This window comes from Eptesicus fuscus, chromosome 14 (genome assembly GCF_027574615.1).
Source record: "Eptesicus fuscus isolate TK198812 chromosome 14, DD_ASM_mEF_20220401, whole genome shotgun sequence".
NCBI lineage: Eukaryota > Metazoa > Chordata > Mammalia > Chiroptera > Vespertilionidae > Eptesicus > Eptesicus fuscus.
In genome coordinates this window covers 55880010-55899587 of record NC_072486.1, presented here as the reverse complement: position 1 = coordinate 55899587, position 19578 = coordinate 55880010, and the positions used below count along the sequence as shown (strand labels likewise).

General features: G+C 39.5%; 1 protein-coding gene across 3 annotated transcripts in view; it reads right to left on the bottom strand.

The window, feature by feature from the left end:
- DGKI (diacylglycerol kinase iota) overlaps nucleotides 1-19578 on the bottom strand; it is a 397015-nt gene that overhangs the window by 158856 nt on the left and 218581 nt on the right. For all 3 annotated transcript variants that reach the window (XM_054726100.1, XM_054726102.1, XM_054726101.1), the window contains exons 13-15: nucleotides 10087-10200; nucleotides 8423-8560; nucleotides 5244-5322 (exon numbers count right to left, since the gene is read on the bottom strand). In XM_054726100.1, the coding sequence (XP_054582075.1) occupies nucleotides 5244-5322; nucleotides 8423-8560; nucleotides 10087-10200 (331 nt within the window). The remainder of the gene's footprint in view (nucleotides 1-5243; nucleotides 5323-8422; nucleotides 8561-10086; nucleotides 10201-19578) is intronic.

The following is a 19578-nucleotide window of genomic DNA, read 5'->3' as shown; positions in this document are numbered from 1 at the left end:
AGGTCTCCAAAGGTTTCATTCCATTATATTATCAACTCAAAATCCAAAAACCTCATCTAAGTCTCATTAGCTCCAACTTCCCAAATTCCATCATCTAAATCATCAAAATGATTTGGCTCTGGATGTAATTCATTTATAATGATGATGAGGCTCTGGGTACACTCCATTCCATTGATTTAACACATTAATTTCGTCCTTATGCACAACACAATTAAATGCGTGCCATCAGAATGGGATCCTAAACCCTATTTTTGCCTGTAATTGGTCCTGCATATTAGGGAAATGTTCATAAACATAATTTCAACACTATGTTTATAAAAATTAATAAGCATTTTGAACCCTATATAACTCACACATCTTTTATATTCTCTTCATTGAATACTTATCCAATCTTAAGATTTCGGTTAGAGATACATAAATGACTCCAAAATTTATGCCTACAATAACATTGGCATCTTCAATTTAAATTGTGTATTTTTTTTTTAATCTTTTGCTTTTTTCAACATTATTTCCCATTCAGGGCATATATATTTTTTTAACAATATTATCTTCATTTTTCTAACACCATCACAAAAAATCTTTCATTATGTATAACTGGCCATCTAACCTATCTCTATCACAAGCTCATTATCCCTCTGTACTTTTTCTTTCCTGTCTGAAATGCCCTCATCTATTTATTTCTTGTCAAAATTACACTCCTCCTTTCTCTTCCTTTATCTGAAAATTTTCCTCAGGCACCTTTCCCCTGACAACAGTCCCACTGAACTCCAATGTTATTTACTGCCTGTACAACTAACCATGCCCTTACTATACCAGTATATGCCTTTCTAGTGTTATCTTTTGTATGCGGACCTATCTCTCCAATTAAAATTCCATTCCTGTAACAAACACTTATTGAGACAGTCATTGGACTAGGCACTGGGACCACTATGCCATACACCTGAAACTAATAAAAAATACTATTGAGTGTAAACTGTAATTGGAAAAAAAAAAGAAGAAAATGGGTCAAATTATTTTATTAGAATATGTAATACTGATTTATTTGTTATAGGGAATACATGCATACATGTAATCAATTCATAACTATGTGTTCTGATGGAAACATACTGTAATTCAGATAAATTAAGCAAAATATGATTTAAGAGTTTATTATATTTAAAAGTAAACTATATTCTTTCATAGATGAAGAAGGAAGGAAGGAAGGAAGGAAGGAAGGAAGGAAGGAAGGAAGGAAGGAAGGAAGGAAGGAAGGAAGGAAGGAGACATTGTCTTATGCCCTCTTGGAGTTCGGAGTGGAGGAGACAGGTCTGAAAATGAAAATTAAAATGTCATTTTGTATATGCTATAAAAATATGTCTGTATGAGATGAAGTGGTGGTTACACATAAAGGAAATGATCAGAAAAGTGTTCCAGAAGCAGGTAAACTTGAATCTTGAATGATGAGTAGGTACCACGCAGAGATTCAGGATGGAAAAGAAGGTTACATACAGAGAATCTTGCACAGTGAGTTTCTCAAGGGCAAACTATACTTGAGGCTTCAAGTCTAGACAAAAGCCAGAAAGTGAGTCCTTTGCAGTGATGGTAACAATGAAATTTAGCAAGCCATTGCAAACAAGACATTTTTAAAAGAAATCTGCCAGTTCTCTCCATGAATCATGAAACACTCATAATCCTTTGAAATATGCAGATCTGCATGTCTCTATATATTCAGTGGAAATAGTAACTCCTAAATCAAATTTAAATACTGCCTCTTCTAGAGTCATAATTTTATGTCCTTGATCTTGTAGCATAAGGCTTGACTCCTCTGAATAATAATTTCAATGAAGCAGAAAAATTTAAGCATCCAATCTCAGACTGAAAGTTTGATGTGTTTAATATCTTTCATGTGCAAAGCAAATGACAATCTAGTTCATACAGCTGGCAGGGTGAGACCTGACTTTGCCACCTGATACCCATAATCATTGTTAACATCCCTATACATTATATATTGAAATTTTTTCAATGTATGTCCTCAAGCACTGTCATAATGCAATAATGATAGAAGTACTGAATAAGACTCCCACTGAAAATTTAATGACCAATCCTACTATATCTCCAAATTCTGTTCAAATGATTAAACTTTCTGATACCCAGGCAGCAACAATTCAACCATGCACAGTGGTTGAGAAGAATAAGAAAGCATCTGTTTTCCAATCAAATGAAGCATACCATCTTTCTGATCAAATATATAAACCCAAATTATTCAAATGTTCCACTCTTTATGTAAAGTAAATCAAAGTGTTAAGACTATATTAATTCCTTGTTTGATTTTCTACTGATAATTCTAAATGCATTTATTTATACAATAATTCCACCAATAAACTTTCTCAAAGTAAATGTCACTTTATTTGTCCCGTCTAAAAGAAATATAATATGGGTAGCAATGCTATAATCTGCATTTGTCCCATATCGATTTGAAGGACTATTTTACAACTATGCCAAAAAATTGTTTGCCTTTCATTTTTTTAAACTTCTACCTTAGTGAGGTTTGTATCTATTTCTTATTTCATGTAGGCTGGTTGGCATGACTCCCAACTTAAAGTACTATATTATTTTTTACTGATACCTAATAGGTTATTCTATCCAAGCTCATTTTTACAATGGTTCTCATGAGGTTTTTAGTCACATTCCAAGTATTTTATACAAACAAGTTTTATCATGAAGTCTCAAACTGTGAGTGGTTGTGTTTGAGAACAGTTTGAAGTCTCAACTGTGAGGTGTTTTTTTTTTTTTTGGCTTGAGAACAGCCACTCATTACCAAGAAAAATAAGTGAATTCACCCTTACTGAAAATGTGGCCTCACTATCCTTTTCCTTGCAGCCAAGCTTGAGATGTCTTGACTATCCCAGAAAGTATATGGGCAAAATCCAAACCAACAAAAAAACAGTTTCAAAGAAGAATATTAATGTGACTAATTATACTTTTTATAGTAAATAATGATTTCATTTAATGCAAAAAATGAATAGATTAACAGATACTAAGAAGCTTACATCCTTGGTCTAAGTATATTAACCAAATTTGGTTGCAATATTTTGTGGACATTTATTTTGTACCAGCTGTGTATCATCTTCATGAATATTGTAGCTATTACTCTTAGGTGACATTAATTCTCCCTTATCAGCTTGCAGTGGCTGGTTTTCCTCAAGGGCTCTGGCTTACCTGCAGGGCAAATGTTTCATATCGCATGAAAGCACTTAAACTAAGCCTCAGAAATAAACTATTCAAAAATTAATGCTTAGTATCTTTTAACCAATACTCACATTTAAAACTATGTATCTATACATATATACCACAATTTGCATATTCCTCCTAAAATGAAATAGTCCCATAGCTTAAAATAAAATAAAATAAAAAGTAATTTTCCTGCTAGAATTCTCTTCTAAGCTTGGTCTTCTACCTTGATGCCCCCTCTCACTCTGAAGCCCAGAAGTATCATCATCGTACAAGGAAACGTATCAAGAGAACTTCCAGATTAATTAGACCAAATATTAGGTTCTCTTGAATGAGCTCATTGTCGGGCACTTACTCGCTTAGGCCTCTTTTCATGACAGAATGTCTATTTTGGAAGATTCATGCATTAATGAATTGTATTACTTTATAAGTATTGCTAAGAAATTAAGGATTTTATTAGGAAGCCCAGATTCAGGGTCTCCTAAAGAATATGAGGAGGAAATATGGGGTAAGAAATGGTCAAAGGGATCTCCATTTAGTTCCCCAAATTAACTCTCCTCAAATGTAGAAAGGGCAACCAGTTATAAGTGTTGGTCCCATTGTAGGACCCTTTCACTATCTCATATCTAAGAACTGTCTATTGTAAGGAGATGGGAGGGTGGTGATGTTTCTGATTTGGGTATTTGCTATCTGTGCTTTTGTCATCAACCAACCTGTCTAGCTGTGGTTTTCTGGCTAATCAGAGAGAACGACCAAACTACAGCCCATCTTTAATCAGTATTGCTTTTATTTGGCACAGCATTTGATCCTTGAAGCCTCATGAATCCAGGAAGAAAAAGTTTACCAAAATTGATGGATTCATGAAAAAAATTTATAGGTTGGGACTTCACTATTAGTTTGTATTCTAACAGCCTTCATCCTATTGCTGCACTATTGACCTTTAGTGCATAAGAATGTGATCAGAATTCCTACATTATTACTGGAACAGGGACATTTAAATTCTAGCTTTTGGTTCCCTGTTTTTCAAATTCTATGAGTTAAAAACCACGTATGCTCTTGCAGAATCTGGATGGAGGAAAAACGGTAAAAATAATCCTCATTTGTGACCTTTATCTTACATATTACTTATTACCCTGCAGTTTAGCAGTATTTTGGTTATAGATTAACATTTTGACAAAGGACTAGGTACAGTTATAGTTATGGATACAGGCACAGACAGAGATGTATGTGTACTATAGTTATATTAATAAGAAGAGAACTTCAGAGAGAAAAAAGAGAGATTAATAGAAACTGAGAGAGATTAAAGCTTCAAAGCATAAGCAAAAATCCTCAGCTTTCTCAGTTCTGAAGACATAATGAAGTTCTGATGTAATATTTAACCACATCATTATTCCTCTTTCAAAAATAATTTGCTTCCCCAACCCTTGACTCCATCTCCATTGGTGCTTAAATGACCACTCTGCCTTATTCACTTCCCTACCTCATCCAGTGAGGACTTGCAGCACCTTCCGAACCTAATCCAATCACCATCACACCCTTTTCTTTCAACCCAAACCACCATAGTCCCCTATTGTCCTAAGATGCCTAATGTCACTTTTGCGCCCATAGGCAGGACTTCTTTGTTTTGCTACCAGGTTTCAATGGCTCTGGGTTATTAAATGTTGCACTATAACAACTGGTAGCTTGAGAAGCTGTGAGTATCCCAATGACTTTAGTGAAAGAAACTTTATTATTTCTCAGTTCACTAACATCAAAGTTTCTAGTCAAATTTAGAGTAGCAGTCCCAAGCGTACCTCTGGTCTCGTCTCTGACCATCTTTGAAACCCCAACCAACATGGTCTCAGGGTCCTATTTGTATTAAGTTCCTATCTTGTCTAGCTCCCAGGGTCATCAGGGAGGTCACAACAACAACAAAAAGAAAAAACATGGAAGCACACTGTCAACACGTAAGTGATATGCAAACAAAAGGGAACATGCAAAACACCTGCTAGAAACTTCCTCCCTGGGAGATGGAAATGGAACGCTGTCCTCACCTCGGGATTCATGGAACTCCAGTGTGACGTGGGCATCAAATCCAAGGCTGAAGTAATTATTGAAAACATTCAGAGGAAGCTGCAACAATGAACAAGGTAGAGGTGAAGTCGTGTGCAACCCAGCAGAAAGAAAAATAAAGTTCAAGCCGGACACCTGTCTCTGGGGCTATCTCTGGCCTAGAGATCAGTCACAACTCCAGGTAGAGGTGTTTACATGGAAGGAATGGGGATGTTTAAATTAATTAATTCGTTAGTCAAAGATCAAATCAGATAGTACTCCCAATTATTTTAAATAGTATAGGAAACAAGTACAAATTAATAAATGAGAACCATTCCTGTGGATGTTGTAATAAGAGACTCTTATCATGCAGAAGGGTGCATATCTGCAATACTTATGAACAATGATTCACTGTTCAAACTTAGAAAGTAAATTGTAAGGATCATGTCTAAACCTACTTAATCTATGGCTACACTTTTTTCAAGAATTGTGTTCAGCATATTAATATTGCATTTTTAAATGAATAATGTTTAATTTGTTTGCCCTTCACCTACTTTCAAAAAAATATTTTTGACAAGAGTCATATAAGCAATAAGGCAGTTGGAGACATTCAGCTATTCTCAATCTAGAGGGGAAAAAAGAAAAAACAGATATGTACATATACATTTATTGATCAGTATTCTTCAGATTCCTAGTTAGTCTACCAAATCTTGTATGTTTTATATTAAATATATTGGGATAACATTGGTTAATAACATCAGGTAAATTTCAGATTACACTCGATTGTGTGCTCACCACCCAAAGTCCAGTCTCCTTCCGTCACCATATATTGGACCCCTTGCCCCTCTTCAAACCTTGTATCTTTATATGACTGTGAAATATGTGAGCACAGATATATAGATGCACACCCAACCTTAGCTTTCCTTCCCAGAATCCTCTGGGTCACTGGCTGTTACTGCTGCAAGCTGAGTAAAACAGAGAACCACACAAACTACAATCATGAATTAAAACTGCAAAATGAACGTGGTTTTTAGGCTGCAGTCAATATTAGAACAATTAGAAAAGCATTGGAAAATGTTAGAAGGGAAATAGTGGTTCTTTCACTTTACCTTCTATAGCTCAGAATGGAAGATAAACATTAAAGTAGACAGATAGGTAATTGTACCTCAGTTTAGATAATGTTTCCAGATAATGACCAGGTTTATCCTCCAGAGAGAAATACATGTTTAACCCTCAAATTTCCAAGAGTAAATTTATTACAGTATTTCATGTGCCCCTTGATTTTGTATTTGGTGAGAGTGAGAACCTGGTCCCAGTAAGAGAAAAATGAAATGAACCTTGTGCCAAGAATAGAAAATGAAATGAGAATGAGAGAGATATATAATACAGAAATAAAGAAATTGGGTTGCCTGGGTCTCTAATGTAAATAAAGAATGAACCCCTCATAGAAGACCCTGAGCCAGAGCTTATAATGATTCAGAAGTCAAATCAGTCCTTAGAAATGGTTATAACTAACTGGAGAAGAGGGAGAGAAACTAAACACACAGAACAATGCCAAAATCATGTCTCATTTTCCTGGCTTCATATTTGAGAATGTCCAGTTCCTGTACTTAAACAAAATACCATCCTTATAATGACAGCAAGGGTTGGTGATCCTGCCAAGAACACAGATATGTTCGTCTCTACCATTTATGTTTTCTTGGCTACAAGTCTAACCCATGTCTTAACATTCACTGATAACTCAGGGGAACATCTGGCCACCATCCGATAAATAATATCCCAATTTAGTCTGTTATTAAATTCTTATTCGTATTTTCCAGGAAAAAATTACCCCAATTTCCTACATGTCTCTTCAAAAATCCATTTTCATAGGCTTTTAATTATCTGGATTAATGTTTCCTGGCTGCACCAAGAAGTCTTTCCATTACTTGAGCTGTTGGGAAGAGATTTAAATACAGACTTCTATTGAGGGCCTAACCATTCTAAGTTTAGTGGGGAGAGGACCTTAACATTTCCATATGGTACATTTCTTTTTACTTTGGCTCTTTTCTACCCAATTTCTGTATTCTAATACTTTAGAAAGACATATCATATTCCAAGACAATAAATGCTATTTAAAAAACATTGTGACATGATGAACTCAATATCAACTGAGCAATCGTGATATCTACCAAAAACCTTATAATTTCTAAATCATGGTTTAGGTGGGGAAAAAAATGAAGACCAAGGCAAAACATGTTTTAATGAATAAGTGGATGTTGGTTGGTCTAAAATGCTGTCTGGTTCAATCTATTTTTAGGCTGAAACTTCCATGGAATCTTGGTCTCAATCAATGGCATAATCCAATATAGCAGTAATGCTGGTTATAGTACAGATACCTCGGCCTTAACCCCGCATTTAGTTAATGAAACTCTCTGGGACTGGGCTATCCCGGAACATATATCTGTATTTTAATCTTTATTTCTAATAAGCACACCTGGAGAATCTTATGCATACAAAAGTTTGAAAACACTATCATAGAAAAGAAGTAGGAAGTAATAAGGAGGAAGTGGCTACTTGACGACCTACCAAATTTATCTGAAATTGAGGACAGAATTTAGAACCAAATCTTCTATTGAAGCTCCACACTAGAGTATTTACAACTGTGCCCCTTGGTTTGTCTTGGATTGAAATAAAAAGCTCAATCACTGAAGGAAAAGCACTAAATCAAAACATTTATGTAGGCATCTTCAAGTCCCATGTAAGTAATGAAATTGGCTTAGTTAATACTTCCTAAACATTAGGAACATTTGATATCAAGCCAGAAATCTCAGAAGGCTATCTTTGTTTTGAAAGATCATATTCCTAATGCTTCAGAACATATATATATTTCATCTTCTCTTAGGTTAAGAGTTTGCAATGAACTTGAAAGATTAGAACATGGATACATGTGTTCCTGGTGTGGAAGATGAGGAGAGAGAACAGCTCCCTGAGCCCTGGAAGCAGGTAGAGACCTAGGTCTTTAGAAACCCATGGGGTAGAATCATTGGGTAATGTTGGACACATAGCCCTGTAGCCATAAACTCTAACACTATCCTTTTATCTCATAGGAAGAAATCAGCACATGAATCTCCAGCCACAAATGTATTTCCCATGACAGATGCTCCAGGGTTCCTTTCTGCTGAAGAAAGAACTCTCTAACCTTACACACGCCATCTTCAAGCTCTTCTGGAGGCAAGTCTGGGTTTCTTTCCACATGGAGGTTCCAGCGATCTAGCTGTACAATTGTCCCATCTTCTACTTGACAGAGGATTTTGGAAACAGGTTCATCAGTGTAGCCCTAAGGAACCAACGAACACATCCATTGGCATCTGGAGTAATGAACAGTATAGCCAAAGGTATTTCATGCGAGAAAGAACCCTCTGCTACAGTTCTCTGTTTGTTTTGTAATTAGCAAGGCTGGGAGAGTAAACTCTTTTTTTCCAGGTACTTAGAACTTAACACAATAGTCACAGGTAATGTGCACAGAAATGCTAATTCTAGCTGGTTTGAGCTGAGGAATCATTTTTGCTTACACTGAGAACCAATAGTTGCTGGTAGGTTTAGGGGCTCTGCTGGATGGCTGCTTTCATCAGAGTAAAAATAGGACCCCCCTCACCCCCCTGACCCCACCCCCACCCCCCCACCCTGGCCCAGGCCTCCTACTAAAGGGATTTGTGAAATGCACAGAAGTGTGTTTGGGGGTGGGAGGAGAGGAAAAAAGAAACAAAGCAGCCTCTGATAGACAATTTCTTCTATTAACATCCCATTTTACTCACTTCTCCCTAACCTTGTAATAGGACACCATCCCTCCCATGACCTCAGGCAAGTCTGACAGAGGAATAGCCCTGTTTGGGAACTCTTACTCCTTAAGCATATATTACTGACAGCAAGATTATTAAGGACTGTCAAGTCACTGATTGGATGAGAGGAGTTAACATTGATAATATACTAGTTACCTCATGTAAATACAGGGTGGGGCAAAAGTAGGTTTACAGTTATTCATATGGAAAATAATAAAGAATAATATAAGAATAAACTCTGTTTTGAGTACTCACAACTATAATCCTATTTTTGCCCCATCCTGTATTTATACTTAAAAAAGACCTATGGGAGGTTAATTCATTCACCCAAAGTCAAATTAGTATCTGAAGATAACTATCTCCTGTGTGAGGTTAATTCACCCAAAAGCCAGATTCATATCGTCTAGTATCTAAAGATGATTTTCATGGAACCCAGCCCAGGCAATGGTCTCATATGAGCAGATAAAAAGCTGGTAGGCTGCATATGTTAGCATATTGTGCCTTCTTACTTAGTACTATTAAAAAAAAAAAGTAATGAAATGGCTGGTTGGTGACAGGGAAACTGCCTCCACTGAGCTTGTCTGAAATTGGCTCCACGGTGCAAATGACAGTCTGTTACCTGTAGAGCCAAACCCATGATGACACCGACCAGAGAAACCAAATGCTCAAAAAAAAGCCATAACTTTCCCAAAGTAAGCATTGTAAATCTGAGTCAGAGCTGCTATCCTGGCCAGGGTCAGGGTCAGGATTAATTCAAGTCTGTGGTTGTTTTACATGAAGACTTGAGGACAACCCACCCACTGTCTTAGTGTTTAGCTCAAAAAGCCCCAGGCCTGTGTACTAATCCCCCTTTTTAATCCTAAATGTTCCCTTCTTCTCTAGCTGCTTATACATTACTGGATAAAATCGTGGCTCATGGGTGCTTTGGTTCTCAACTCTAACTTATTCCCCTTCCATTAGAACATGTGTGGGTTGGGGGAGCCTGCTGTTGGACACCATGGGCAGCCCCTGAGAGAGTTCTTACCCCTCCCCAGTTGAGAGTCCGAGCCAGGTCGTTCCCAGTCCCCAGAGGAAGGACTCCAACCGGAGGCTGAGGGCTCAGCTGCAGTTCATCCAGAATAGAAAGGATCCAGCCAACCTACGGACACATTGGGGGCCAGAAGAGGGATAAGAAAGACAGGTAAGTTACAAGGAAGACCACCTGAGGGGAGGCGGCTTTAAAGAGCAAAATCAAATGGTTTTATTTTTCTTTAAAACATATTTTTGTGTGTGTTTTTTTTAAATATATTTTTATTGATTTCAGAGAGGAAGGGAGAGGGAGAGAGAAAGATAGAAACATCAACAATGAGAGAGAATTATTGATTGGCTGCCTCCTGCACGCCCTCTACTGGTGATTGAGCCTGCAACCCGGCATTTGCCCTTGCTGCAATCAAACCTGGGACCCTTCAGTTCTCAAGCTGATGCTCTAGTCACTAAGCCAAATCAGCTAGGGCTAAAACATATGTTTTAATCCAGCAGCCAGGGAACAGAAAGACCACTCATCTCAGGCAGATTCAAAGTGGCAAGTCTCTTATAGGGAAAAGGACCATTTTGTACATGCTCTGTCATATAAGCAAAACTACACCCATTTGTCTGTATGTTTAACTAGAGGTCTACTTTAAAATTTAGAAGAGTTTAAAATTTAGGGAGGTATATAGCACATGCCACTGGAGGGAATACAGGACTTAGAGCCAGATTGAATTTCAATTCTGGCTCATATGGGCCCTGTCATCTTTACTAAATTATCTGACATCACTGAGACACATTTACCAGATTTTCAAAATGGAGTTAATAATACCTACCTCCCAAGATTGTTTGCAGAGAGAAATATATATAAAGCCCTTAACATGGTGCATGGCCCATGTAAGCACCAATTAAATGGTTAATCTCCATAGTACCATCTTAGAAATTATTGTTTTTCTAAATATCCCTGCATCCCCCTAAATGAAACACTATGGAAACATAATTAGGGCTGGACCTAGTATTTATTATAAGTTTAGGCAGAAAATAGATACTTATGTACTAGAATTATATTCCTGTTTAATCTTTTTCTCAGAGTTAGTCTTATTATAACTATTTAGGAAAATTACCCTAAACTTGAAAAGAGCAAAAGCAAACTTGAATGCCCTCACAATGTCATACTAGAGTAGTGTCTACCAGGCCTGTCTAAGAACTCTATAAGTACAGGTTAACTTGGAGATTTCTGTCCTACAGAGAGACAAATGTTGAAAAGATCACATAAACCAACTTTGACTCAATTTTAGAAAATTATTTTGGTATAAGCCACATAATTCTTTTCTTCTGTTTCTCAAAAACAAAAACAAAACAGCTTTATCATCTTGTTGGTGCTATCATTAAAGCACTAAATACCTTTTTAAATTAAATTTATTTGGGTGACATTGGTTAATAAAATATGTAGGTTTCAAGTGAACAATTCTATAATACATAATCTGTATATTGCATTATAAATACATTTTTGACATGTATTCATTCTATATTTGTATGGGTCATGTTTTTTAAAGTATTTTTTGAAAATTGTACTTTAACAGTACATTTGTTGCACACTGCTACATATAAAATGCAGAACTAAGCAACTGAAATGAGAAGATAAATGAGCTGAGCTGAGCTAAGATAGATTAGGGAGCAGGCCTGCTCTCAAAGAGCTCATGAGGAACAAAAACAGTGAGCTTTCCATGGGCCAGTCCCTGAGCAAAGTTCTCCAGTGAACTGTCTCATTAAACTTCAAAAGAAGTCTATGAGATAGATGTCATTTTCATCTCCACTTTGTAGATAAGGAAACTGAGACTTGGAAAGTCCAAGTCCTTCTTCATACCACATCATTTACGTGGTAGCTGGCATCCAAAATTAGGCTTGCCAAATGCCAAAGACCAACCGCCTTTCTGGTTCAGGGAACCTTGAAATAAAGAACTAAACCTGGTTCTGGATATGGCCTGACCATCCTGTAGACAGTGCATGTACTTTTGGAATCTTTGGAGCACTGAAGAAACTTAGAAGTTGCTTATTCAAATAACTTAATTCAAATAAGTTAATTTTCAGATTTATTAACTGAGGTGCAGAAAGGTCATATAATTGGCTGAAGACAAATAATGAGAAGTGGCAGTCGGAGTCCTATCAGGTCTCCTGACTTCCATCTAAAACCCCTTCTCCGCAATGAATACTTCCCAGGATGTAAAAACATGCCTGTCCATCAGGAAGACTAAAGTAGTGTTAACCTTTCAGAAAGGCATACCCAGTTTGGGGAACTAGAAATTCAGATCCACACAAGTGTGAAAAGTCCCTCCATTCCCCTAAGAGAAGCAATTTGCTCCTAGACAACTCCTTAGGTCCCGACCTAGCACTTCTATATTTTACAGGCAATACGGACAAAGCTTGCTATTGAATATTGAAGTAAAAGGGGAGGAAAATGCCAGGTGCTAAAATATGACTGGTGACTGCTACATATTGTTCCTGTGCAGCTAAAAGCACAAACAAAACCCAGTAAAAGGAGGAATCTCCAATTAACTACAAAAAGTGGGCATTAAAAGGGATGTGAAACTCAGAAATCCCAATAATCAGGGATCGCTGTGAATGCAGACCCAACAGCTTCTTCCCATTCTCTGCATCACTTCCTATCCCTGTCTAGGAGTGTGAATGGTTTCAGGACTCTGGGATTACTTTTTGGGTAGAACCAGACTCTCAGAAGAAATGCAAGGGAACTTAGTGGGAATCTAATCCAACATCCCATTCAGAGAAGGGAAAACAAGGCAGGCTCTTTAAAACTTCTCTGAGAGATGATCACTTAATCCCCCCCTCTATGGTTTGTACTCACAAGTCAGTCAGTGTCTTTGGGCTAGATTTAAGTTAGAAACTTTTTTCTTATGTTTACTTGAAATTTGTCTCTCCTTTCTCAGTCAAGAGCATGCTATGACTTCACACTTTCAATATCCCATTTCACTATAGACACTACAATGAAAAAAACAAAACAAACAAAAAACTCTTCCTGAGCCAGAAACAAAGAAAACGCAAAGGTGCAAGCAGAGGAAGCCAGGAGTCTGGCTTCTGTCTGATGATGAGGGATAAAAGTGCAATCCCTGCTGGCAGGAGCCTGTGTAGAAACCAGGCTCCCTCTTGGTAAGACTTCGGGATAAGAATGTGAAGAACCACGACCTGAGGCCACCGCCCATAGAAAGCTGCGGCTGGAGGGATAAAGCCTCTGTGTAATAGTGAGCCCAACTTCCCACCAGCTCCCTGACACCCGAAACACCCTGACATGTCCTCAGGGTGGGAGCCTTAGCCACCTACAGAAAAGTAGTCCCAGAGTCCTGAAACCATTCACACTCCTAGACAGGGATAGGAAGTGATGCAGAGAACGGGAAGAACCTGCAAATGAGCCTGCAAAGAAAAATCCTAAATGACGGGAAGAATACTAATACTTCGATGAGAAAGTTAGGGGATGCATTCACAGTGCATTAAATACAAATAATTTTCAAATGACTTTGGAATACGGGTCCTGTAACTTCCATGCAACAGACGGTGCTAAAAGATCTCAGGGCTCACAGCTGTCTATTGGAGGCTCTCCCTTCCCAGTAACCAGAAACCTGCTCATGAGAGGTCCAGACAGAAGGTTCGTGGGCAGGGGCTGTGTTTGCTGGGCCTTCACATGTCCCCAAGTCCCCACCAGCGTTTCTAGCACCCCTTCAATTCAATGATTTAGTTAATTGGGATACATAGCACTTGGCATGTTTTCCACCACGACTGATGGAAATTAACCGGATTGGGTGAAATCATGTTCCAGTTTGCAGAGTTTTTTCCTTCCTTTGTGTCAGGAAAAGTGAGACTGAAGGATCTAGAATAGCAGCTACGCCTAAGGGCTTTGTCCCTGAGCAGCCCTGCGGCCACTGCAGCAGCAGCTGGCCTGTGCTGCCACCTGCTGCCCATGCTCAGCGTTAGCTGTCACTGGATGCTCCCCAAGTGCACTTGGACCACTATTTTCATTCTGCAGTATGCTAGCATCAGAGGTGGCTCACGGGTGGAGAGGACAGTGAATTGAAGTCATTGCACATGACATACATTGCATTTTCTTATATCACAGGCAGGCCAAAAAATGGAGGATACGCATACTGAGAAATCAGAGAGGACAGCCAACATTTCTGAACTCTGAAAGATCATCGAAAAAGTATTTAACAACTGGGTGTCCCTTACTAACATGTACACTATGATTCTTCCCTTTGATGTTTTAATTTATATTTGCACTGAAGAGTTTAAAAAGTCACCATGTATTAAAGGAAATGGTTAAAATCAGCCCTGAAGAAATCAAAATCAGTGATGCACAGCTGCTAACTGCTAGTATGGGAAGACCAAGTCAGAGAGTCGGACCTGCATTACCACCATTTGTCCACCATCCAGAACTGTAATGTCAGTGCCGACATGTACACATAAGGAACTGTTGGACATTGAAATTGGGTCTCAAAAGAACTGTTGGCCCAGAAAGAAACTCACTACAGACTGATTCATTTCCTGTCACCATAACCATTATTGCTTGTCTCATTTTCAGTTCTTGTAAGTGTATTTCTAATAGCACATGATCTCACTCATCTAGTGGAAATAATGAACAACATAGACTGATGAACAAGAACAGACCCAGAAACAAGGAGGCACGGATCAGACTGTCGGGCCTCAGAGGGAGGATAGGGGAGGGTGGGGGTAAAGGGGAGAGATCAACCAAAGGACTTGGGTGCAAGCATATGCGCCTAACCAGCGGTTGGGGACAACAGGGGGGTGGGGGCATGTGTGGGGAGGGGTGTGGGATGGGAATGGGGGCATGAGGACAAATATGTGATACCTTAATCAATAAAGAAATTTTTAAAAAAATCAAAATCAGGGTAGAGGTATGAGCTCTTTGGAACAGAAAACTCACTTGTTCACAATGACTACTCCTGAGTTGTATATGTGCTTCCTCTTGAGAGAGGATGGGCTACATCCCATTACATATGCATGAGGCTGAGGCTGGGGGAGCAGAGGGGCTTGGCATGATCTGCTAGTCCCTGTCCATTAAAGGAAAATGCTATACTTTCTTCCCTTTTGGGGCTGTAAGTCAGGGCAGGGGGGTGTCTGCTGTTTACGATGTATCCTCATATCTAGAGAAGCCAATTGAACAAGAAATTAGCATGAAATGGGTGAAGTGGGTGGCTACAGTCAATTTAATTCCAGGCTTTTGGAAAGACATGAACATAGTTACAGATGGACCTGCTGACCCAGCTCAGCTCATCAAGGTCAGAGCCAGGACCAGGTCTCACTAAGGAGCCAGCAGAAGAGGAGGGTGCATGCGCCTCAGCGTCTAGGTTCAATATTTAAGCCGGTGACAGCCAAGGAGAGCTGGATGGGTGGCGATGTGGCCCACGAAAGGAGAGAACACAAATTTACCACATGACCACAGAAATAATACTATTTCTAGTTTATAAACATGAAGGCTGGAGGTCATTCTTGAGTTAGCTGAGTTTTCACTCAGCTTAGAGATCAAAGATGGGACCAGTGCATTTGCTAATCTCAGCTATGTGACAACGTCAGGTATGAAGAGGCTAAACTGCAGCCACTGATTGAGCACTAGAATGCAGCTAATCCAAACTGGAGGCATTATAATTATAAAATACATGTCAGACTCCAAAGACAGTGCAAACTGAACATAAAGGAGCTAATTAATGACTTTTATATTGATTACATTCTGAGATGATAATATGTTGGATATATTAGGTTAAACAAACTGTATTATAAAACTAATTTCACCTGCTTCTTGTTTACCCTTTTTAAGTGCCTTCTAGAAAACTTAATATTTAAAATGTGGCTTACATTATAGTTCTCTTAATCAGCAACGATCCCTGCTATTATAATGCTACAGCTGTAAAGAACCTCGGAGATCCAAATGTATCCTTTTGAGGATTCAGAATGTCTCAAAAGAAGTTAGGAAACCTGCTCAAGGTCACAGAAATAGTAGCCAAACCTCCTCTTCCACCTCCAAGTGCAACATGGTGAGACGCGTCACTCCGCCTCGTTGCATTTGTTAATAACATAAAACTAAACTAACATTGGAGCCTAAGAACTTTTTTCCAAATTCATGCAAGATGTCTAATGTTAAGTAATACTTTTTACACTTAAACTAGTATGGTTAGTGGTTAATATACCTCATTCTAATCAGTCAAAAATATTCCATTTCTGACCCCTCCTTGAACCTTGTCACTATACTGACAGAATTCTGACAGCCTCTGTAGTGACAGGTATGTTAACTCAAAGTTAAATACATTACAGCAAATATAAAAACGATGCTCTCAAGAATTATACTTCACTTGTCTAAAGCCAAGAGTTTTTTATTCACGCACCAACCAGTTTTTTATATAAACTCTGCCACCAGTAAAAATTTTAAGTTTCATGTTCTAAACTGATAAAAATTAAAAATACCAATCACATACATTGATAAATATTTCATAAACCCCATGTCTCATTCACCAAAAACCTTACTTTAACAAGGTAAAATAAAAGGAAGCCTGCCAGTTTTTATATGGTACCAAAAAAGCAAAATTTTGATTCTGAGACTGGACTACATGGGTCATTATTGACAAAAATACTTAGTTCAAAAGTATGCATCAACTCTAGAATAGATATACTACTTTTATTTCAGGAATGCCTGTTGCAAGGGACCCAAGTATAAATGTCCAATGCATTTGTGAGTTACGTGGAAGAATGTGAAACCTGAAGTTAGGAACATAAATAAGGTCCCTAACATAAAAGAAAAGTTATATTTAAGCCTTGCGGAATATATGTTAATTATGGTACATTTAAAGAAGAAATGCTGGAAAAGGTAAGATAAGAAAAGTAGGAGAACCGAACAGTCTACAAGTCAAGAAGGATATTAACGACACCATAGTGTATTCATAGATATTCAATACTATAATTGGATCTGGTTGCTAGGATTCATTAGTAATGTACCAAGTCCCACTTACTCACCATTCTGGGTTTTGTCCCAGACACTCTATTGAAACTCTTTTCTTGAAAACCACCAAATTATTTCTTAGTCTCTAAATTCAATGATCATTCTCTGGTCTCTCCTTAAAGATATAGCCATGCTCTCTTTCTTGAAACTCCTGTTTTGGCTTGTTTTCTTGAAAGAAAAGACTACCTTCTACTTCTATCTTCTCATTTTCCTTTCAAATTTTGGCTCTGACTCCATAATTATAGGTATTTCACAAGTGTCTGAACTTGGCTGTCTTCTCTCTTTGTCCTTTATACTTTAAAATACTTATCTAATTTCAGAGAATACCTCAATACCATATAACCTAGAGCACTGCCTCCTACACATGCCTGCTGAGTAGAGAAAAGGAAGAGGAAAGTAGCATAGGGTGGGGGTGGGGGAGTCAGGTGGTGGGAGGTTCAGGGGGTGATGGGGAAGTTTGAGATGTGGAGCATCCAGTCAATGAGGAAGCCCAAAATATGAAGATGGAATAGGTAGCTGAAGTGGACTTGAGGTCAGGGTCATTTAAGAAAGAGGAAGAACTATGAATTCCGAACACCAGGCATATCCTCAGCTTGTATGCTGCTGTCACTGAGATTCAGAGGAGAAAAGATGTGAGTGGGATGCTTGAAGCATATAGGAAGGCAAGTAGATGCTAAAATAAGGAAGATAACTGTAGTAAAGGGTCACACCTGAGTTTATCCTTTTATTAAAGACTAGAGGCCCGGTGCACGAAATTCGTGCACGGAGGGGGGTTGTCCCTCAGCCCAGCCTGTACCCTCTCCAATCTGGGACCCCTCAAGGGATGTCCAACTGCCCGTTTAGGCCCGATTCCAGGGATCAGGCCTAAACGGGCAGTTGGACATCCCTCTCACAATCCAGGACTGCTGGCTCCCAACTGCTTGCCTGCCTGCCTTCCTGATTGCCCCTAACCGCTTCTGCCTGCCAGCCTGATCACCCCCTAACCACTCTGCTGCCAGCCTGTTTGCCCCCAACTTCCCTCCTCTGCCTGCCTGGTTACCCCTAACTGCCCTCTCCTGCAGTGTTGATCACCTCCAACTGCCCTCTCCTGCTGGCCATCTTGTGGTGGCCATCTTGTGTCCACATGGGGGCAGGATCTTTGACCACATGGGGGCAGCTATATTGTGTGCTGCAGTGATGATCAGTCTGCATAGTACTCTTTTATTAGATAGGATAGAGGCCTGGTACAGGGGTGGGGGCCAGCTGGTTTGCCCTGAAGGGTGTCCCTGATCAGGGTGGGGTTCCCTTGGGGCGTGGGGCGGCCTGAGCGAGGGGCTTGTGGTGGTTTGCAGGTGGGCCACGCCCCCTGGTGACGCAAGCAGAGGCTTTGGTATCTGGAATTTATTTTCCTTCTACAATTGAAACTTTGTAGCCTGGAGCAGAGCCAAGCCTGGGGTTCCCTCCGAGGCCCGAAGCCATTTGTGTTGGGGTTATAATTGAAACTTTGTTGCCTTAAGTGGGTGGGCCCAGCCAGGGTGTGTGGAAAGCTTTGCTTCCCCTGTTGCTGGCCGCAACCCTGGCCTGCTCTCTCAAGCTCCATTCTGCTGCCATTTGTTTGAATTTGTTTACCTTCTATAATTGAAACTTTGTAGCTTGAGTGGAGGCTTAGGCATGCAACGGCTGGCAGAAAGCTTGGCTTCCTCTGTTACCTAGGAAACCTTGCTCTCTGTGGCTGTAGCCATCTTGGTTTGGGTTAATTTGCATGCTTGCTCTGATTGGATGGTGGGCGTGGCTTGTGGGCGTGGCTTATGGGTGTGTCGGAGGTATGGTCAATTTGCATATTTGTCTATTATTAGATTAGACTAGAGGCCTGGTGCATGAAATTCGTGCAGGGGGGGCGGTCCTCAGCCTGGCCTGCACCCTCTCGCAATCTGGGACCTCTCAGGGGATGTCCAACTGCCGGTTTAGACCCCTATGGGGTCGGGCCTAAACTGGCAGTCAGACATCCCTCTCACAATCCGGGACTGCTGGCTCCTAACCGCTCACCTGCCTGCCTGCCTCATTGCCCCTAAACACTTGCCTGCCTGCCTGATCACCCCTAACCCCTCTGCCTGCCTGCCTGATTGCACCTAATCCCTCTGCCTGCCTGCCTGATCACCCCTAACACCTCTGCCTTCCTGCCTGATCGCCCCTAACCACTCGCCTGCCTGCCTGATCGCCCCTAATCGCCTCTGCCTCAGCCCCCACTGCCTCGCCTTTGTCCAGAAGGTCGTTCAGCTGTCCGGTCTAATTAGCATATTATGCTTTTATTATTATAGATAACTAAAGGGGAGATGGTTGTGCTAGAAAGAAGACTCTATGTGTATTAATTAAATTAATATATAATTTACTTATTATATATTAATTTAATTAATAATACCTTTTTCTCCACAGAGGATTTGTTTGGATAAAATTCTTACTAAAGATAGTTGGAAAAATTCCACACTATCATATTTCTAAATATATCTCCCTAAA